The following is a 24,102-nucleotide window of genomic DNA, read 5'->3' as shown; positions in this document are numbered from 1 at the left end:
AGAAAAAAAAAAAAACACAAGAACTGTAATTATACAGGTATTTGTTATTAGATGTACTTTCTTGAAATTTTTTGACAAGTGCATTAGGCATGACCACTCAGTAATTAATCCATAATCTATAACCTCATTTGAAGAATAAAAAATGTCGCCCTTTTAAGAATTAACTTGTTTTGCAACTACCACAAGTACACCGATGAGCCAAAACATTAAGACCAGCAAGTCGTTATGCAAATCGAAGCAACTGGTATAAAAAATACCTGATACTGAGCTCCGTTAATCAGTGTTACTCTTGCTTGTTCTTCAGATGGGAAAGGCAGCAGACTTAAGCGAGTTTGACAAAGGGCAAATTGTAATGGCCAGATGACTGCGTCAGAGCATATCCGAAACAGCATGGTTGATGGGGTGCTCACGGTCAGCCGTGGTTAGTACCTACCGAAAGTGGTCTGAGGAGGGGAACCCACTGTGCACTGACTGGGCAGCAGTGGTCTGAGGAGGGGAAGCAACTGTGCACTGACTGGGCAGCTTGTGCCCATATCATCACCCCCATAGGAAGCTTCTACGTGCTCTCTGTGTACAGCAGACCAGGACAAGAGATTGCACCAGTCATTACTTACCTTCGGCACCTGCTGAATGTACTTCCTAATCAAAAGATTGTAATTGGAGCAGACATAAATTGCCACTCCCCGCCTGGCATAGTACCACAGAAGACAGGAGAGGAACCAATAATGGACAACAGCTAGAGAACTACCTTATAGGATCCACGTACGAGATTCTCAACCAACCCAACAGTTGCCCACCTACTGCAACACAATGTGGGAGGCAACGATCGACATCTCCCTAGCCACCACAAACATAACGGCACACATCATCAAGTGGAGGGTAGAGGACTCCTGGACAACCTCAGATCACCGCATCATCTCCTTCCGGATTTCAAGAACACTAATCAGAACACCAATCCTGAAATAAGTCATGAACAGATATGCAGTAAACAAAGCTGACTGGAATATCTTCGCTGAAGCACTCACTACCACGACTTCCTCGCTGCAGACAAATGGGACACGCAGATGACCCTGATACCCTCCAACGTAAAATTACAAACCTCATTACTGATGTCAGCTCAGCAGCCATTAAAAGGAAAAACCCCTCACCAGGAGCGACACCCTAGTGGAACCAGGAGATCCAGGCCCTGCAAAGAGAAGTCATTAAAAGGAGAAAAGAATTTCAATATGCCCGCAGGATGTGGCCAGCTACAGAAGTGGACACACTAAGGCAGCGATACAAAGGTCCAAAACCAATACACGGACAAAATAAAGAAAAGCAAAAGGAAAACGTGGGAGCAGTTCATCTCCACAACTTGAATGCGGTCCCCTGGAGGGTGATATATAAGATCACCACCAATAAACTGCCCAGAGGCAAGGTCTTCACTACCACAAGAACACCGCAGGGCCTTTCAACAACAATGTGGGAACAATCAATTGAAAATATACTGAACTGTATCTACAAAGAATCTGCAAACCCCAACACTGAAGCACAACTCCAACTGTGCTGGGATAATGAAGAATACGACATGGAAACCCGAGAACAGCCACTTACCTGAGAAGAACTCCTGTGCCCGGCAGCACAAATCAGACCAAAGAAGTGTCCGGGAAAAGATATGTTGGAGCCAGAGATAGTGAAGCGACAGCTATACAATTGCTGCCTGGAACATGGATACTTTCCCATGAATTGGAGGGTGGCAGGTTTGAAGTTAATACTGAAAAACCCCAGCAAGAATCCGGAATTACCAAGATCATACAGACCCATACCATTGCTATCAGTGCTAAGTAAATTGTATGAGAGACTCTTGCACAAACGCATCTAGCAACATTACTCGGCGGCAAACCTTGAAGCAGCCAAATGGCTTCAAAACAGGCCTGTCTACAACTGAAGCAATGAGAAACCTACTTGCGGCTGCAAGCTAATGCCAAACGAAATATTTTCTGGTGATTGCAGTGGATTTTGCTGGGGCATTCAACTCCCTTTGGTGGCCGAGCGTCCTCGGCAGACTACGGACGGCGAATGTACCAATCAACCTTTACAACAACATAAAGACATATCTTTCACAACGGAAGATCGAAGTTATAGCACCCTAACAAAGGCTCATTAAAACAGTCCACAGTGGTCTGTGCTGGGCCCACTCCTGTGGAATATGGTCTTTGACAATGACCTTGTCCTGATGGTGGAAGCCGACTCAAGGGGCCCAACTAGAAGTTCAGGCAAACAATGCCCTAATGATCCTTCAAAACTGGACCACCGCGAATCATCTACAGATTTCACCTGAGAAAACTACATCCACAGACCACCACAGATCGAAATAAATGGAACTGTACAGCTGGCTACACAGATGGGATACCTCGGAGTCATACTCGACTTCTCCTTCCAACAGCATCTGAAACACTTAAGAATTAAAATCAGAAGATACACAGCTCTGGTTGCCAGGATTTCCAGGCATGACTGGGGCCTCAATAAGAGATCACTCTCCCTATACTACAGAACAACCTTCCTACCAATGATTTGCTATGCGGTCGCAATCTGGTACCATAAAACAACGATGGCAGTAAACAAAAGAATCCTGGACTCGATTCAAAGAACAATACTCCTAGCAATGACCCAAGCATGTAACACTGTCAGTATGCAGGCATTGCAGATCCTGGCAGGGGCCCTCCCTCTGGACCACCAGACCACCGCATATCCCGGAGATTGTAAGACGCAGCCTGCTCCATCACTTGTCAAAAGGAGTTTCAATGACATTCGTGGGTTTCACCATAGTACCCACAAATGGCAAGACAGCAGAAAAGAATCAACTGGCAATTCATCTGAAACAGGAATGGCAAAACCATTGGACAACCTCAACCAAAGGAGAGATAAGGCAAAAGTTCCTACCCAATGTCGACAAATTCTATCCGAGATCACCACCCTGGTTCCAACCAGGATTATACCCATATTTTCTATATATTTTCTAATGGGCCACAGACCCTTCAATGACAAACTTGTAGCACTCGGATGCTTGAAGACACAGGCACCTCCGTAGCCAGGTGGGAAGGAGCAGCAGTGCGTAGCACACGCTTCTTGATTAGACCGGGGTTCGAGCCCATCACCACCAAATACGGAGGATGCGGAAAGGTCACGGAATGACCACCGCATATCCCGGAGCAATATGGCCTTAGTTGCTAATGCTCCTAAAAACCAAAAAACAACAACAAGCTTGAAGACACACAATGCTCATGTGGGGAAAGAGAGACATGGCATCACCTGATGCACCAATGCCAAATTGCGAGGGCCTGCGCAGGAACTTCAACATACAGCTTGCTTATATACCTCAGGACCGGGAAAACCACCTCCTGGACTCCTGTGAGGAGTACAAGATCTTCACAAATATGTACAAGACCTCTTCACGAGAAAAAGAGCTGCAGCAGTAACAAGAAATAGACAACAATGAAAAGAAAACCCAATGCCGTATCCCAAGGAAGTGTACCTATAATAATTGTGGACATTACACCTCCTGAATGTGACTGACAACAAGAACGAGGCCAAGCACAAGAACGAGACTATCGCCTGAAGTATGACATTAGACCTGACATGACAACCACAATATTCAGACCAACTATCAACGTAGGACAATGAACCTTGTTCACAATGCGCCAATGTGCAATCCGAACAGGGGCCCTAGCCTGGCTCGCTTTAATTCACACTCCCTGGAAAGGAAGGAGAGACAACTATCTGTCTCCCCCCTCCCTGCTGCATGGCGGTCAGTGAGGCATCTTCTCTGTCATCCCCATACTGTCTTTCCCACCAGCCTTCAGTCTCCACCCCTTACTCTATCTATATACCAGCATACTCCCACATGTCTAAATTTAATCACTCAAAACTGAACCGCGATCAACGATATTTGGCTTTTCAATTCTAGCATTCTCTCCCTCCCCCTTTTTTTAAATAGGCTCTAGCCACTGAAATCTTAGGAAACTAGGTGGAAGGGCCTACCAGAGTAAAATATAGAGCTACTGGGTACTTGGTCTGCCTCCACGAGGCCAAGTGTGGGCAACGTTGGGTCCCATCAGGGCCCAGCGGCTAAATGGCCAGAAGAACAATGATATACAACATTAGACATATACATGAACCATACACTTTTAAATCTCTGGCCTTTACAGTGAACTGTTACACCCACAATGAAAGCAACACAGAGATAGGGGAACCCCTGGTGCCGTCTGACACTAAATACACTTTACCTAAACATCATTGCTGACCAGGTACACCCTTTCATGGCAACGGCCTTCCCCTCTGGCGGTGCCGTCTTTCAGCAGGGTAATGCACCATGCCACACTGTCCAGATTTTTCGAGATTGTTCTGCGGAACACTTCTAGGTACTGCCCTGGCCTCCAAAATTCCCCAGACATCAATCACCTTCGAGCATCTGTGGTTTGTGTTACAACAGCAACTCCGATCTGCGGCGTCTCAACCATGGACCTTACAGGAGTTAAAGGATCTGCTGGTTATGTGTTGGTACCAGATACCACAAGACACATTTAGAAATCTTGTAGCATCCATGCCTCGCTGGGTACGAGCTGTTTTGGCTACACATGGAGAACCAACATCATATTAGGTAGGTGGTCATAATGTTTTGGCTCATCGCTGTAAATTACCCGGCATGTATGGCTGTTACTATAATAGAATTTTAATCTATATTAAGAACCATTATTGACTGCGGATGAGGATTATGTCATTTCGACAGCGACAGTGAAAAATCCGAAAAGTCAGAACCTGGTATAATCAGGATTTTTGACCTATGTATATAAGAGTGTATATTTGAGAAATAGTGTTAATGTTTGTCCACCCTTCAGCAAAAATGGATGAAGTTTGTGAAATTGTTGTCTCAGAAGGGAAGTGCTAAAATTAATGTACTTAGTTATTTATTGATCCAAGATAAACATCATAATGATGTATACTACTGGTGCTGCAAAAGAAGAAAATCAGAAAGTTCCGAAGGTGGAGCAACAACAAAATATTTGAATGGAGGGCATTATCTTCAAAATTATGTAAGCCATAATCACGCTCCACAAGACGGTGCTGACACTGTGTCAAAAGCTATTGGCCAAATGAAAGAATGTGCGAAGCAAATGAAACATCTACTGTGCCAAATTATTCAAACCAGCACATAAGCAGTTCTTACAGAGAATCTGCCACATATGCCATCAAAATATGTTCTTAGTAAGAGAATAAAACGTAAGAGAAGCAGAACGACCGTCAGAACCACAGTCACTTGAGGAACTTGATATCCCAGATGCTTCACACCATACATTAAACGGTAAATCGTTTCTTGTTAGGGATTCTGCAGTGGGAGAGGAAAGAATTCTTCTATTTACAGCAAAAGTAAATATTCAATCCTATCATGTGCTCAATATTGGACTATGGATGGTACATTTAAAACTGTGCCCACAATTTTTTATCAATTAAAAGTAAGGCAAAAGTGCCTGATGGCACTTTTGCCTTACCTATATTCGACCATTACCTAAATAAATCCCCCCCCCATATCTGATGACAGCTATACCACTTTCTATTTTTATTTTATTGGTATTTTTTGCTGTAGTAATTTTTCTTTAGGGTTCTCCAACCTTCTACTGGCTTAGTAATTTAGCCCATAATTTTCTTAATTCATTATAACTTTTAGGATATTAACATCCTTTCACATATCTACTACACTTCTTTTTCAACTATCCTCACCCTTCTAGTTACTTGCACTTTGTGCAACTTTCATATCCATTTATGCACACTTTATTCAATATATTAATACAAACTTTATATATATATATATATACATATATAAAGTTTGTTGTTTATTTATTTATATTCATTATATATTTATATATAAAGTGTGTTGTTTATTCATTAATATGACATAAAATATTAACAATAGCATATACTGTTGGCATAACTGCAATGTACATGTTCCATGTGTTCAAATAAATTTTTAATGTTTTTAGTGGCAGTTTTGATTACATGAAAAACATTTTTTATCATAAACAGTTTCTGAGATATGGATTCTCTAACTGTTTTTTAAATGCAATCGGCATGCCAGGATTTTTGGCTGTGGGGATTTTGGACTGTTGGGATTGTGGCCATTGGGATTTTGGGCAGCAACAAGTTAAGTTCATTGTACTAACATTTTCACTATGATACTATAAACAAACATTTTATTATATATTAGCTGAATAATTTAATATTTAAAGTTCTTCTTCCCAATCTCATGTAACAGACCTGTTGTGACACCAGGCTTTTGCTGAGATTCACTTATCATACTACTTAACCTGAGGTGGGATGGGGGGTAAAACATTTACCACCTAAAAAATAGAATGACTTCAAATGTTAAGACTTTCTGTACTTTCTGTAATAATACTGAGGGAGAGTTGACAATAATGATCTACTTATGAATGATGATGTGGAGATAATCATAGTAAAATGCTTCAGGACAGTTGCTAGCAATGATTTTTGAGAAGATTAAATTTGCTAATTAGGCTAAGAAAAAAATTTCACACATTTCCTGGTCATCTAAAGCCGAAGTTGTTGTTATTAGGTTTTTTAGGAGCATTAGCAACTAAGGCCATATTGCTTCGGGAATATGCGGTGGTCATTCTCTGACCTTTCCGCATCCTCTGTATTTGGTGGTGATGGGCTCGAACCCCGGTCTAATCAAGAAGCATGTTCTACGCACTGCTGCTCCTTCCCACCTGGCTACGGAGGCGCCTAACAGCCGAAGTATTTATTCTTGTTTAATCAATATCATTAGCATAACTAAATATCATTTTCAATCTCAGATAGACAAGCGGGGCAATAAGTACTAAGGACCATATGAGCCAAAGTACAATGTAAATGTTAAAGTCAAACAATGAAAATATTTTTTTTCCAACAGAAATATGGTAGACTTCGTTAGTATTTTTTAAAAATTGATTTCAAATATGTGGCCCATTTTTATCTAGCACCATCAGTTTTTAAGATAGTTCATATATTTTAATTTTCATGTATTTAGATTTTGGTTTCTGTTCATATTAGTTAGATTCCAAATTGGATTGGAAAGTTCTAGAGCTGGAAGTTTTCTAGATCTTGCGCTGAAGTATTTGGTTACCAGAAGCTTCTAGACTATTTTGTCTCACCTGCTTCCTGAATGTCAGATGGATATAGAGCAAAAAACAAACCTCCCAGACAGGTCAATTAGGTGGATTATGGTTTAGTTTTTAGGAGCATTAGCAACTAAGGCCATATAGGTGGATTATAAGTGTGTGAGTTATATTAGTAAACTAGTGCTATTTTTATAGTTTTTGGTCTTAACTGCAGTTGTATGTGCTTTTGAAATGCCAGTGCATTAATTCACTAGTAGCTTTTGTTATTTATGCAGTAATTAAACAATTAAATCTCACTGACAGCCTATAATGCCTATTAACTTCCTATTAACTTTATGAACTTTATTTTGGTGGCAAATTAGGTGATCAGGACAAGTAGGTTCCTCATATATTCTACATTAATCGTTTGTTACATCTCAGAGACAGTTAAAAATATGGAAGGAACCAACCGATCATATGAACAAGTGCTATTTTTGCATAACTCAAATTGGAGAACAGAACATAACCTCTCATGTAGAATGAGAAAAAATTGAGTATCGGAATATCCCATCAACCATTAAACTATTAAGTCAGTGGTAAACTGACTGTTCCTGCACAGATTTGGTCATTGTAATAGGATAAACAGATGATTCAATAGAAATAGTCCATACAAACTCTGAATCAGAATATGAACTACAGTAACTTCTCGTGCAGACTGAGCTAAATATTTCACTAAAACCTACATAAACAACGTTCAAATTATTTCCTACATTCAGCTCATGAATGACTCTGTCAAAATAGCTAACCAGGTTCATTAAACGTGACTTTCCTTTTACAAAACTAAAACTGTGTTGTGTTTCCTTCAGAATTCTATTTCTTTTAGATGATCCTGTAGATTCTTTAGATGATTTATATGACTTAGGTCAGACTGACTGTTAATCAATTTATATGTACTTGTTTGGAGTTTCTTCACTTTCTGTAATAATAACTATTGCTGGATTTTTGTTTGTCTTTTTCTGAATAAATGAAATCCATCTTTGAACTGGCCCAAGTTCTATAAGAATCTGTCTCACTTTATCTGTTATTTTTGGCTAAATAGCAGGATCATCCAATGAATGTGAGGGACAAAGTAATCTTCATCAAGGTAATGATGAATAATCTTCATCATTACCTTGATGAAGATTACTTTGGTACTTCCAAAAAGGTAGAAGAAGAAGGTGCTACTGATGCTGATTCCTTTTAATTGTCCCTTGTGTCACTGATGACTGCAATGGATTTGGACCGGTTCAAAGAACATGAGATACATTTGCTGTTCTTGCTGCTGCTTCTGTTTGTTTTCAAAATTTTCTGCACATGATATGAATCAAGAAGGATTGACACACAATGAAGCCAATGGATCTTTTGATGAGTTGTGTTGAAGGAGCAAATACTTATTTTAACTCTCCCATTTGTTTTTGCCTATTTCTTTAAAGCCGTTTTCCTCTTTCTATTCTCCACACCAGAGATTTTTTCTTTTTTTTTCATGGCAGTGACAAATTATAAATTACAGTGAGAAATATTCTAAAATATAATACAGCAAAATGGATTGTTAAACATCAAATAATTTGTAAATTAACATCATTAATTAAAGCATGCCTTACCTAGTAAAATCAAAACAGTTGCATATGCTCTTAGATCCAACTTTAATTGTTTTGTTTGTATGCAAATAATGCAACAAAACACTATAACTGCATTTATTTAATACGTTTTTATATTAATGCAAACTAAAGTGCAACATATCAAGAAATACTGTACTGCTTAAAAGTTATTTTCAAACTGAATTTATACTGGCAAAATACCTTAACAAAGGCATTAACCATCACATTCATCAGCAATTGGCCAGGTCAATGCATTTTTTATTTCACTAAACAATCAACCCATAAAAACTATAATATCAATTTGAAATAGGCACATGCAAAAGGCTATAAGCTGCAGTGCATCAAATTTGAGTTGAATGAATGTAAACTTATTAAAATATATAGATGACATACGTGTTATATTAGGAGTAGTGGAATAACTTTTTAGAAAACATTCTAAATGTCAGGTGCCCTGTATAAAAAAAGAGATATGACATACAATAGTATTTTAAAACTTAAAGTAATAGCAATATAAGGGAAGGAGAAAAAACAATTAGAAGAAATTTTAAAGAACGTCAAGGGGGTGCACAACATGACCACTTCACTAATGATTTTATTTTTAAGTAAATACTTCCGATTTGGATTTTTTTTTTTTGAGAGAGAGAGAGAAAATTTTTAATAGGCATCCCTGACTAACTGTGTCCTCTTCTTTCTGCTTAGCACCAACCCTGACTTTGGGTATAAACACAAGGAAAAGTAAAATGACACGATAGGAGGGAGTATATGATGAGAGCCTTGTCGATCGATTCGGCCCTGGAAAGATTGTGCAAGGCTCAAGGGGTAGAATTTTTTTCAGCCTGGACTGTACTTGTTAACAGGAGAGATTGCTTCTACAGGGATGGGATACACTTAAATAGAAAGGGTGCAAGAATATTTGCTGATGCTATCGAGGCAGTGTTAGGTGGGTCGGAAAACTGCTAGCTTGGGGGGAGACAAAGACCAATAGATTGACAGTAGCCACTGGCAGAGGTGAAAGAGATTCTTGCACTGCTTCTATTAGAATGAGCAGAAGCCTGAAAAACAAGATGCTTGATATTTCAGAGACTGCTGGGAGCCACTGCGGTACAAGTAAACACATGGGTTGTGTTAGGGTAGCTAAGAATAGAAACAGGTGCAGGTATACTTGCGTGTACACCAATGCCAGGAGTTTAGTAAATAAATTTGATGAATTAGAGGTATTGCTCAAAACATCGAAGGCAGATATTGTTGGGATATCAGAGACGTGGTGTCACACAGATATAAGGGATGCAGAACTGCAATTTGGGGAGTACAACGTCTACAGAAAGGATAGACAGGATAGGAAGGGGGGAGGGGTTATGCTATTAGTTAAGAAACACATAAAAACCAAGGAAGTGAAGCCAGTCGACATCGCTGGACAGTGCAGTGTTGAGTCAGTTTGGTGTGACATAAGCATTGGGAGATCAAAATTGAGAAGTAGGCGTGTGCTATAGGCCTAATGACTCTGATGACTATAATAAGAAACTGTACAGGGGAATAGAGTGGGCCAGTAAATCAGAGAGTCTTATAATGGGAGATTTTAATTTCCCAGATATTGACTGGAATTTGGGGGCTGGTCACTCACACACTAGCAGGGCTTTTGTGGATTTATTGGATGATTGTTTTCTACATCAGCATGTTCGGGAGGCAACTAGAGGGACTAATACTCTTGATTTGATTATCAGCAGTGATTCTTCATGCATTAAGAATCTGCAGATAAATGAACCACTAGGTGGCAGTGGTCACAGTGTGCTGAAGTGGGATTTACTCAAAGAGGTAACTACCATTAGGGGTAAAGGGAAGGGTTATTGCTTCCGTAAAGGCGACTACGATGGACTGAGACAGTATTTAAATTCTATACAGTGGGACCAACTGATGATGTTACCAACAGCAAATTCAAAATGGGGAGCATTCAAAGAACTTATCTTGGAAGCTACTAGGCTTTACATACCAACTAAGAAATATTGTTCAAGGTTTAGGCCAAAATGGATGTCAGATGAACTAATGAGGCATATGGCAGAGAAGAAAAATGCATGGGATACTTACAAATTAACACATGACACAGAAGCCTATGATAGATACAAGTTGTAATGCAACCAAGTTACAAAGGAGGTTAGGCAGGCGAAGGCAGATTACGAGAAATCCTTGGCAAGGGATGCAAAGAAAAACAGCAAAGAGTTCTTTACTTATGTAAACTCTAGAAGGAAGGGGATGAATCAGATTGGTCCACTTGATATTGATGGGTCAACTGTTGATGATCCTGCTCAGGTAGCTAACAAACTAAATGAATATTTTGCATCGACATTCACACACGAGGAATTATTCAGCGAGGGGAATGCCAGAGGTGTATTCAACTCTAGCAGTAAGCTACAGAATCTTGAAATAACTGGGAGTAAAGTGGAGGAGAAATTGTTGAAGATAAACACAAGAAAGGCACCCGGGGTGGATGGGATCTATCCAGTTATATTAAAGGAGGCAGCAAAGGAAGTAAGCAAACCCTTAGCCATAATTATGAGAGCTTCCTTGGACTCAGGGGAGGTACCCATAGACTGGAAATGTGCAAATGTGACCCCAATTCACAAAGGAGGATCAAAGGCTGACACAAGTAATTACACACCTGTGAGTTTAACTTCTGTTCCAGGAAAATTAATGGAGGCACTGGTTAAAGAAGCACTGCAGGATCATTTCGACAAGACTTCAGTTATAGCTCGGACACAGCATGGTTTTGTTAAGGGGAAGTCTTGCCTGACCAATCTGATTGGATACTATGATGCAGTCACAAAAAGAACTGGATGCAGGGAATAGCTTTGATATTATATACTTGGATCTTAGAAAGGCTTTTGATACTGTTGCACATGGAAGACTGCTACACAAATTGGAGCAGTGTGACATTGGAGGCAAATTGTTGCTATGGATAAAGGGGTGGTTCAGGGGGAGAAGACAGAGAGTGGTAATCAATGGACACTGCTCATCGTGGACTAATGTTATTAGTGGAGTCCCTCAGGGCTCAGTGTTGGGTCCATTATTGTTTTCTGTATTTATAAATGATATTGATGATGGTATATCAAGCTTAATGTCCAAGTTTGCAGACAATACGAAGGTTGGCAGGGTTGTCAAGGACACTACTGACACTATGCTGCTGCAACAGGATCTGGAAAGGTTGAGCAGATGGGCTGAGAGGTGGCAAATGAAGTTTAACATTGACAAATGTAAAGTACTACACATGGGAAACAGCAACCCCAGAGCAACGTATCAACTCTGTGGTACTACACTGACAGTGGTAGAGAATGAAAGGGACTTGGGGGTGGTTGTGCAGGCAGATATGAAGTTCTCTGAGCAGTGCAGACGGGCTGCAAGAGTAGCTCATGGAGTATTGTCAATGATATACAGGAATTTTTTCAGCAGGGATAAGGATGTGATTATTCCCTTGTATAAGGCAATGGTCAGGCCACACCTAGAGTACTGTATACAGGTCTGGAGGCCTCATTTCAAGAAGGATGTAGAGCTGCTGGAACGAGTACAGAGAAGGGCAACAAGATTAGTGAATGGAACAAAGGGGTGCTCTTACGAAGAAAGGCTTAAGTTTTGCAAATTACAGTGTCTGGAGACTAGGCACCAGCGAGGTGATCTGATAGAGATGTATAAAGCCTTGAATGGTTTGAGCATGCTGAATGCTGATGGGATTCTTCCTCTAGCTCAGAATAATAACCTGAGAGGGCATAAATTCAAATTGAGGAAAGACAGATGTAGGATAGACGTGCGGAAATTTGCCTTTAGCCAGCGGGTGGTTGCTTGGTGGAACAGACTTCCATCCCTTGTCGTGGAGGTTGATAGCCTAAATAAGTTTAAGGCTCAGCTGGACAGGTTTTTTGAACGAACAGAGGGGTGAAGTGGAAGTGGGTTTTTTTTTTTTTTTTTTTTGGCTGATGCTGCATAAGCTTGCTTTCTTGCATCAAATGCCTCTACTAATGCTAATGCTAATGCTAATGAGCCAAGATTTTTTTTTACCAATAACTGGTACTTTATTTTTCAAAAATCTCCACCATAGTTTAGGCATTTATGTATCTTTACACCAGATGTTTTATACCCTTCTTATAACACTTTGAGTTGCTACTGGCACGATTAATTTAATGGCTTCCTTCACTTCATCATCTGTGCAGAATCAACATCCTGCCAGATAAATTTCAACAATTGAAATTTCATTTGATTCACCCTTGTGCATTACTTCAAACTACATAATGCCACATTGTTCTGCAACACTATATTATATGTATAACTGCATGATCATCTATTACTGTATTTGATTACATAATATTACTGTGCTTTAAAATTTCACTGCTCACACTGCTGCTTATAGCACTGGTCATTAAGAAAACACCCAATCTTGACTAATTTTATGCTGCTGAACACAAAAATCACATTAAAATTTGTCGATTGGTTCTTGTTTTCAAGTTGGGGGTCTCGTATTAGCGAGTTACTCTACATTACCAACTACGGCTCTCGGTAAAACACATGGCAACCCGCAGTTTCGGTACCCCATGCTCTTATCACATGATCAACAACTGTCGCCTCACTCTGCATCGTGTAACAAGTTGTTGTCGCCTCAAATGCATCTTCAATTCTGTTGCAGATGCATCCTCAAATATGGCTAGGTACTGGGTGATTTGTTCTCAGTTAACAGTTCTTCTCTGTAAGATTCCTATTCTTTGCGCAGTATTTATGTTGTGTAAGATTAATATGCCCAGTAATTGTGTGACTAGTCCGGATCAGTTCTGCTAAGTATGTGGAGAAGTCACATTAGCCTCAAGAAAGCGTCCCTTAACACGAACCATAAAAAGGGCCTACTTGTTGTACTTTGGGTATAAAGAAGGCAACCAGGACAAGAACTGGGCTCCACACATATGCTGCACTACCTGTTCATCAAAACTCAACACATGGGTGAATCGAAAGGGACGTTTATGCCTTTTGCGGTCACAGATTGTTACTTTTGTATGGTGCCTCCTATTAGAAAAGAGATGATAGAAGGAAAAGTGGACAGTGATGTACCCAAATATACCAAATGCAATTCATTGATCATGCAGATCTTGAACTGTCGAAGAATAAGGCAGAGCTTTTGGCCTCAAGGCTACAACAGTGGAATCTTCTAGTTCATTCTGTGAAAGTGACAACATTTTGTACTGTTGGCTGATTATTGTTGGACAGTGAAAAGGGATGCTTCTAAAGCTGAATACAAACAAAAGGCAAAAAGGTCTTGTGTTTGATACAGGTAGATGTAGGTATGTACATCTTACTGCCATATAAATAAAAAATACCTTGTATAAATATAAAAAACTACTTTTTTCGAAAACAAGACCCATTCTGCTATTTTAAGTGCTATTTCCATGTTTATCACCTCTTATTATGGGCACGAAAGTAAACTTACTTTCGTGCCCATAACAAGATATGACCCAAAATTTGTTGTTTAGTGTTATGTTACTGAATATTTCATGCCAAGTAAGAAATCAAATCTTTACCTAAGATAATAATCAAGAGTGAATAACTGAGGTAAGAAAGGACATTTTAATTAGCAAAAGGCTGTTTATATGCAGATAGAATATGAAATAATAAAATAAAGATGCTTAGAATAGGGGGATAAAAAATAACTTTAAATGTTATTTAATAACCTGGGTGGAAGAATCAACTCCCAACTAATCTATGCTATTGTATAAAACTATTCTAGTAATTTAACCTTTATTGACTCAATTTAATGACTAATGAATTATGGCTTGATTATACTCTACACAATTCCAAAAGTACTCACTCACCATTAAGCCATTTGTGGTCATAGGGAATAGTACGCAAAACAGTCCCTTTGCCCATACTTCTATATATACCATAATCCTTTCCCAAGAAGTCTAAAGCTGATCCAATAAAATAGTCTCCTTGTATTGTAAGTACAGCAGTCATGCTTGTATGAGGACTATATGGACATTTGCCAAACCCACTCACTGTCTGCAGTACTGCACTCACAGAATTAAACTAAACATGGAAGGAAAAAGGTATTTTAATTAGAGGAAATTAAATAAAAAATTTAACTGACAGTCAGTCAAAATGCAATTTAAATGGTCATTCTGAAATAAGAATCAAACATGCAATGATTCAAACTGAATCTCAAATTGTAACACAATGTTTTTATGTGGATATACATATGCATGGTATGATTATAAAATTATCTAAAAACTTTTAAAAAATTTGGAGATCACATTTTTATTAAAAACTGGTACATATAACATGTTCCAAATGATAGAGTCCAACCACAAATTTAGAAATGTGCTAAGCATGCTCCTTTTGTAACAAAACAGATGTCCCAATAATTTTCGATTTCTGTCAAAATCCTACCATGTATATATCCTTGTCCAGTTCCTGTATGACCTATGTAATCTGAATCTTCAGCTTTTCAACTGTTTAGTAAAGCCATCCTTCATGAAGCCTCAAATGGAGAGGTCAAAGGGAATTAAGTCAAGTAATCTTGGTAGCCATGAGTTTGGGTGAGCATAGCTAATTCGTTTAATAGGTACTGTTCAAAAAAGTAAGATATGCATCCAGGAGGAAACACGGAGGGTATCACCTAGAGAATCCATATTAGTGTTACACTGTAGAATGAGGAAGTTTTAAATGTCCGAATAAACAATTATTCATGACCTTGCTTCTGCAAGGAAAAATAATCCATACACCTTCTTTCTACTCATGAATACTCTAGTAACTCTTTCAACTCTTTGGAACTGTGATACTCATGATACAGTAGCAATATTTTCTGTGCTCTGTATGTAGAGAGTATTTGTTAACTACTTGTATTCTATTCGTGTAAAACAGAATTCTGTTTTACATGAATTCACGCAGTTGCCATTCCATATGCTTCAGCATTTCACAACAAAATCCATACCTGTTTACTTTGTTGTTCACTTAACCTCCAAAATGCAGCCTATGCATTGAATTTTCCAAACTATTAACTGAAATGCTTGCAGGTTACAACTTGTACAAGATATCAACTTCCATGAACAAAATATTCAAGAACCCATTCAAAAACCTCAATACATCATGATTATCTCTACCACTTTATCCTTGTTAACTAGAGGAACAGGCTTTAGCAAAAGAGGTATGTCACGGATACAGTGTATGTACTATACCTCTTCTCTATCCTGATGAAAAGGAGTATTAATTAATTTTAAAAAATGACATATAATGCACACATTAATGGTAGAGGAAGTGGAAGAGAGAAATTCCATGGATTAATTAATAAACTTACATCTCTCCATGTACATTCTGGAGAAAATGCATTCGTTCCACACACAAAGATTCTACTTCGGTCTCTTAAAAGCACTTTAATAAAATTATGGCAATCCTCCTAGAAAAATAATATGCATTAAGATAACAGCAAATCATCTCTATAAACACTGTATATACCAAACAGTACAACAAATATTTAATTAAATAAATATGTATGTCCAGTAAAAATTTTTAATACACATTTAAATTTGTTGCATGAGCATAAGACACAACAATTACATTTTTGTAATTAAATGTGTATTAAATTTTTTTTACTGGACACACATATTTATTTAAGCAATGGATCCCAGTACTACAGGCCCATTTACTCTCAAATATTTAATTAGTTATATTAAGTTTTATATATGAACTATGAGATTTGTAGAAAATAGGCTAAATTTGTCACTGCTTGTATTATTACAAAGAGCAATAGAAAGAGGATGACTGGCTATATCAGAATGATGGCAGCAAAACTTGTATCTTAGTAGCATGGGCTTTAAAAAGTTATGGTGCACCTGACAAAAAAGAAATTAACATAGAAAACTGTATATACAAAAAAGGGACAAAATGGCCATAAACTACAGCCCAATTAGCTTTCTCCTACACCAATTTTTTAGGAAAACAGATGAAAAAAACAGATAAAAGTCTGTTTTTTTAATTGGGAGGTCTGAGGTTCTTCCTATGAAATATTCCAGGTTTCCATTCCTGTAAACTGGCCCATGAACATTGTTTCTGTAAATATGATACACAGAGATTTGCTGTTACATATGGAGAGTACTATTAATATACAGATCTTATTTGCCCTATATTAGAAGTGGTGAACCCAGTTTACTATTGACTGGAGAGGTGTGGGTTTAAATTACATCAGAGGCTGGAGGAATTCTTAATGCTCTCTTTAATGAGGGTTGTAACTAGCTATCAGTCTGGGACCTGGATGCACTGCACCTGCTTTTCCCCTCAAGGATTAACCTTGAACTAAGGACATTTGGTAGTGAGACATGAGCATTAACAAAAACAGAAATTAAGAAGCTACAAGTATCTGAGAAAACAAGGGGTGAGCATAACAGACCAAGAAAAAAGCATGGGGTGAGCATAACAAACCAAGGAAAAAAAAAACAAACAAAGGCTACAGAGTATTGCCAACACAAAAAAGAGACAACCAAGTGACAATGGGTAGGAGAGAACTGCAGGCCTGTAAGGAACTGATACAATTATCAAGTAGCATATTGGTGAAACAGACTTAAACGTACACAGAAGAAATCAACCACAGAGAAACACTCCTGGAATACAAGTAACAACACAGACCTCGAAATAAGTTTAAACTACAAGCCAAGCAAGAAATTGGCATAGTGCGCAAAATGGATAAAATCTCTTCACACAAAACAAAAATAACCGCACAGAAATAACCAAAAATTCAAACCAACCTTAAGAAAAACATGATAAAAGATGGAAATCTTTGAAAGCCTCACATTCAAGACAACTTCCATTTTCCCAAGGACTATAGAGAACAGTATAGTGTGACCTCAATCACACTATACAGCAATGCATTCCATCAAAATAGAATATAAAGAGATAGCAAGCCATGATTGGACAAATACTATATCGCTAAAGGAAAATATTGTATATCACTAAGAGTAAAGGTATTTTTAGTATATTTATATCTTATGAGACAAAGTTCATAACAATATACTAATTTATATATAAATCTTGGAAAAGATCACAGCAAATATTATATAACAACAAATTATAAATAATTTAATAAAGAATTATAGTTAATCAATAATTATATTTCTGCATTTATCTTCTGATATAAGTGGGGCTTAGAATGGACTAGAGAGCACTGGAATGCCATTACAGTTCATCATGCATAGTGGCAATGTCATGTGCAAACTTGATCATAACCTATTTTATTAATGAGCATTCCATTTCAAAGCCATGGATATAAGGCAATTCACTGCTTACCTTGATATGTTGCATGAGCATAAGACACATTATTTAATTTTAATCCCTCTAAATCGATTGAAAAATGAGTTCTAGAACCAGTGATGCCCTTTTTAAAAACACAACTGGGCTAATTTATTAATAAGTTTTCTTGAAAGGGAAGCACCTTTTATTTTGAGACAAGACATGATGCTAGTGCTGTGTAAGAGATCAATACTCTTACAGGGAAAAACTTACATTTTTTTCAGTGCAAGCTATGATTTGCCTTTATTCAAGTACAACAAAAAGGGCTGAATTCCTGCTGTTATTAATGTTCTAAAGTACTGTGAAATAGTTAACAGTACAAATAAGCTTGTCCTTCAAAAGTTCTATAATTAAAAGTTAAACTTTTAGCCAGTTAAACTGCACTGCATTAAGAAATGAATGAAGAATAGAAGCATAATATTTTAAGAGCTCTAACTCATATGAAAACCTTGAGAATAATTCTAGAGTTAGTATTAGTATTAGTATTAGTAGAGGCATTTGATGCAAGAAAGCAAGCTTATGCAGCATCAGCCAAAAAAAAAAAAAAAAACCCACTTCCACTTCACCCCTCTGTTCGTTCAAAATACCTGTCCAGTTGAGCCTTAAACTTATTTAGGCTATCAACCTCCACCACAAGGGATGGAAGTCTGTTCCACCAACCAACCACCCGCTGGCTAAAGGCAAATTTCCGCACGTCTATCCTACATCTCTCTTTCCTCAATTTGAATTTATGCCCTCTCAGGTGATTTTTCTGAGCTAGAGGAAGAATCCCATCAGCATTGAGCATGCTTAAACCATTCAAGGCTTTATACACCTCTATCAGATCACCTCGCTGGTGCCTAGTCTCCAGACACTGTAATTTGCAAAACTTAAGCCTTTCTTTGTAAGAGCACCCCTTTGTTCCATTCACTAATCTTGTTGCCCTTCTCTGTACTCGTTCCAGCAGCTCTACATCCTTCTTGAAATGAGGTCTCCAGACCTGTATACAGTACTCTAGGTGTGGCCTGACCATCGCCTTATACAATGGAATAATCACCTCCTTATCCCTGCTGGAAAAATTCCTGTATATCATTGACAATACTTCATGAGCTACTCTTGCAGCCCGTCTGCACTGCTCAGAGAACTTCATATCTGCCTGCACAACCACCCCCAAGTCCCTTTCATTCTCTACCACTGTCAGTGTAGTACCACAGAGTTGATACGTTGCTCTGGGGTTGCTGTTTCCCATGTGTAGTACTTTACATTTATCAATGTTAAACTTCATTTGCCACCTCTCAGCCCATCTGCTCAACCTTTCCAGATCCTGTTGCAGCAGCATAGTGTCAGTAGTGTCCTTGATAACCCTGCCAACCTTTGTATCGTCTGCAAACTTGGACATTAAGCCCGATATACAATCATCAATATCATTTATAAATACAGAAAACAATAATGGACCCAACACTGAGCCCTGAGGGACTCCACTAATAACATCAGCCCACGATGAGCAGTGTCCATTGATTACGACTCTCTGTCTTCTCCCCCTCAACCACCCCTTTATCCATAGCAGCAATTTGCCTCCAATGTCACACTGCTCCAATTTGTGCAGCAGTCTTCCATGTGCAACAGTATCAAAAGCCTTTCTAAGATCCAAGTATATAATATCAAAGTTATTCCCTGCATCCAGTTCTTTTGTGACCGCATCATAGTATCCAATCAAGTTGGTCAGGCAAGACTTCCCCTTAACAAAACCATGCTGTGTCTGAGCTATAACTGAAGTCTTGTCTAAATGATCCTGCAGTGCTTCTTTAACCAGTGCCTCCATTAATTTTCCTGGAACAGAAGTTAAGCTCACAGGTCTATAATTCCTTGTGTCAGCCTTTGATCCTCCTTTGTGAATTGGGGTCACATTTGCACATTTCCAGTCTATGGGTACCTCCCCTGAGTCCAAGGAAGCTCTCATAATTATGGCTAAGGGTTTGCTTACTTCCTTTGCTGCCTCCTTTAATATAACTGGATAGATCCCATCCACCCCGGGTGCCTTTCTTGTGTTTATCTTCAACAGTTTCTCCTCCACTTTACTCCCAGTTATTTCAAGATTCTGTAGCTTACTGCTAGAGTTGAATACACCTCTGGCATTCCCCTCGCTGAATAACTCCTCATGTGTGAATGTCGATGCAAAATATTCATTTAGTTTGTTAGCTACCTGAGCAGGATCATCAACACTTGACCCATCAATATCAAGTGGACCAATCTGATTCATCCCCTTCCTTCTAGAGTTTACATAAGTAAAGAACTCTTTGCTGTTTTTCTTTGCATCCCTTGCCAAGGATTTCTCGTAATCTGCCTTCGCCTGCCTAACCTCCTTTGTAACTTGGTTGCATATCAACTTGTATCTATTATAGGCTTCTGTGTCATGTGTTAATTTGTATGTATCCCATGCATTTTTTTTCTCTGCCATATGCCTCATTAGTTCATCTGACATCCATTTTGGCCTAAACCTTGAACAATATTTCTTAGTTGGTATGTAAAGCCTAGTAGCTTCCAAGATAAGTTCTTTGAATGCTTCCCATTTTGAATTTGCTGTTGGTAACATCATCAGTTGGTCCCACTGTATAGAATTTAAATACTGTCTCAGTCCATCGTAGTCACCTTTACAGAAGCAATAACCCTTCCCTTTACCCCTAATGGTAGTTACCTCTTTGAGTAAATCCCACTTCAGCACACTGTGATCACTGCCACCTAGTGGTTCATTTATCTGCAGATTCTTAATGCATGAAGAATCACTGCTGATAATCAAATCAAGAGTATTACTCCCTCTAGTTGCCTCCCGAACATGCTGATGTAGAAAACAATCATCCAATAAATCCACAAAAGTCCTGCTAGTGTGTGAGTAACCAGCCCCCAAATTCCAGTCAATATCTGGGAAATTAAAATCTCCCATTATAAGACACTCTGATTTACTGGCCCACTCTATTTCCCTGTACAGTTCCTTATTATACTCATCAGAGTCATTAGGCCTATAGCACACTCCTACTCTCAATTTTGATCTCCCAATGTTTATGTCACACCAAACTGACTCGACACTGCACTGTCCAGCGATGTCCACTGGCTTCACTTCCTTGGTTTTTATGTGTTTCTTAACTAATAACATAACCCCTCCTCCCTTCCTATCCTGTCTATCCTTTCTGTAGACGTTGTACTCCCCAAATTGCAGTTCTGCATCCCTTATATCTGTGTGACACCACGTCTCTGATATCCCAACAATATCTGCCTTCGATGTTTTGAGCAATACCTCTAATTCATCAAATTTATTTACTAAACTCCTAGCATTGGTGTACACGCAAGTATACCTGCACCTGTTTCTATTCTTAGCTACCCTAACACAACCCATGTGTTTACTTGTACCGCAGTGACTCCCAGCAGTCTCTGAAATATCAAGCATCTTGTTTTTCAGGCTTCTGCTCATTCTAATAGAAGCAGTGCAAGAATCTCTTTCACCTCTGCCAGTGGCTACTGTGTCAATCTATTGGTCTTTGTCTCCCCCCAAGCAGTTTTCCGACCCACCTAACACTGCCTCGATAGCATCAGCAAATATTCTTGCACCCTTTCTATTTAAGTGTATCCCATCCCTGTAGAAGCAATCTCTCCTGTTAACAAGTACAGTCCAGGCTGAAAAAAATTCTACCCCTTGAGCCTTGCACAATCTTTCCAGGGTCGAATTGATCGACAAGGCTCTCATCATATACTCCCTCCTATCGTGTCTGGGCAGAATTGCAGACACTTTCAAATTCAACCATAATTCTCGGCTTTTGTTCAACAGTGACCTGTACTTGTTAAGTAATTCTGCCGGTCTCCTACTCTTAATATTATTAGTGCCAACGTGTACAACTATATCACCTTTTGTGCCCTTAAAAGATGATATTCGCTCTACAACGTCATCAACCTTTGCCCCTGGCAGACATACCCTGGTCCTGTTCCACCTATCTTTTTTACAAAGCATGTTTCCCGTTTCCCTGACAATAGAGTCACCAACAACTACTAGTTCCTTCGGGACCAGCGCATTCTGCCTTAGGGGTTGTCTCTGTGTCACGCGATGCCCAAGTGCAAGCTCTGGCATTGATGTGGGCAGCTGAGAGCTTGATGGGCCCCTCAATTTAGTTTCTTCGAGGGCATCCACCCTGTCCTTCAAGCTCTCATATAGGCCCACAAGAACGCCGAGTTGTTAAAAGTTTTGCATATTAATCAATAAATTCAATATTCTGCATTTATATTTCTGCATATTTCTCAACATTCAAATACCTCAAAATACAATACATTCACCTTAATGTTTACTTTGAGTAAAAACTGAAATGTATTAAAAAAGATACGATACCACTGGTCTACCTTTCTGAAGGCACAAAGATTGATCACTTTGTGAAGGTGGCCAAAAAATATATTCTTGTAACTTTAATCCTTCTAAAGTCAATCGGAACACATGATTTCTGGAAATAAAGGGGATGCTATATTAAAAGAAGACTAATATGAGTTACTTTACCAAACTGTAATTATAAATTTTTATCAAATAAGTAAACAATTTTCGAACTTTGATTTAAAATTTTCATTTGAGATGAGATGAATGTGACTGACGTTGTTTGCATAATTCCAGTAATAGTTGGAGTCACCAAGAGGGATATATCAGGTGAGTCAGCTGCCCTGAACCCAGACATCATGCAGGTGGTCTGGATCTAGAGGGGGAAAGGTAGCACTGGCGAGGTTGTTTGTCATGTAGTCCATGCTAGCTCTTAATGCCACTGCTAATAATATTTCGGGTTTTTTTTCTTCTCTTTCTCTCTCTTTTTTTTTAAGAATTATATGTTGCAGGCTAACTGATTAAAAGGTACATGCTGCATATTTATTTTCTTAAGAAATAAAGTAATACTGTATAGTAGAATCAAAACAATATCTTCTACTGGTTGTCTAGTATAACATAATAAAGTCAGAATGGTTAACTGTTTTTGTATAAAGTAATTTATATTATTTTGATGCATTGTTGTTTACCATGCCTACAAGTTTCCTGTATCATAAAGGTTTGCTTGTCTGTGTGTGAAAGACCAGAATTTCAGAGAGGGAGGAAGCTTAATAATTCCCTGGAATAGTGCTTTAATATTCCAGGTGCTTGTTCACACTGAAGACATGACATCTTGAATGGATTTCATAATACGAGATGTTATTATAAGAATGGCACCTTTGCAAACTTAGTTTTTGCTTTATTGAATTTGGTTATGCATAGAAATGATGCATTCAAACTAAATCTTATTAAAGCACTTGTTCTTGATGAGATCAAGGGTATCAGTTAGCTGTGTTGTATCTGTAAATTATATGCATTCTGTTACCAGTCTTGACCATTCTGCAAAATGAAAAACCTGAATTTCAACAATCTCAGCATTGTAGCAAAAGTATAAAGTTTGATATCTAAAAGTATCCAACTAATTATTTAAGCAGAATTATTAGCTGAGATGAAAGAGGAATCCATCAATACAACCCCAAATCAAAACACCAGCATTCTTGATAGACATACTTCTGCTGGAATATAACTGACTATTACTTTCTTTGAAAGCTGTCTCACATATTGCTGAAAGAGTAAATTTACAACCTGCCTACAATAATGCTATTCCTTGAAATTTTTAGTTTATTTGCCAAAAAATTTGTAGAAAAATGGATATTTTCAGAGAGAGATTATTGTAACATGAAAATGCTTCAGGGTACGGGATCCACGACTATAGAAAAAGCTCTCGCTAAAATCAAATCATTACCCTCATCACAGCCCAGATTTAGCTCTTGAAGATTTATTTCAAGGCTTGGAATGGACTACTGTTTACTAGAATGCCATTCCAGTTTGTCATCTCATACACACACACACACACACACACACACACACACACACACACACACACACACACACACACACACACACACACACACACCACCACCACCACCACCACCACCACCAGAGATATTGTGTGTGTGTGTGTGTGTGTGTGTGTGTGTGTGTGTGTGTGTGATTATTAAAA

General features: G+C 38.6%; 1 protein-coding gene across 1 annotated transcript in view; it reads right to left on the bottom strand.

Annotated features, from left to right (window-relative positions):
- Nucleotides 1-24,102, bottom strand: part of LOC150083627 (semaphorin-5A-like) — a 120,407-nt gene that overhangs the window by 68,987 nt on the left and 27,318 nt on the right. The window contains exons 4-6 of the mRNA XM_090378545.1: nucleotides 22,425-22,533; nucleotides 16,089-16,187; nucleotides 14,608-14,821 (exon numbers count right to left, since the gene is read on the bottom strand). Coding sequence (XP_090234671.1) covers nucleotides 14,608-14,821; nucleotides 16,089-16,187; nucleotides 22,425-22,533 — 422 coding nt within the window. The remainder of the gene's footprint in view (nucleotides 1-14,607; nucleotides 14,822-16,088; nucleotides 16,188-22,424; nucleotides 22,534-24,102) is intronic.

Source organism: Mastigoproctus giganteus, chromosome 7 (genome assembly GCF_048544385.1).
Source record: "Mastigoproctus giganteus isolate SK-2022 chromosome 7, ASM4854438v1, whole genome shotgun sequence".
NCBI lineage: Eukaryota > Metazoa > Arthropoda > Arachnida > Uropygi > Thelyphonidae > Mastigoproctus > Mastigoproctus giganteus.
This window is presented reverse-complemented; position numbering and strand designations above follow the sequence as displayed.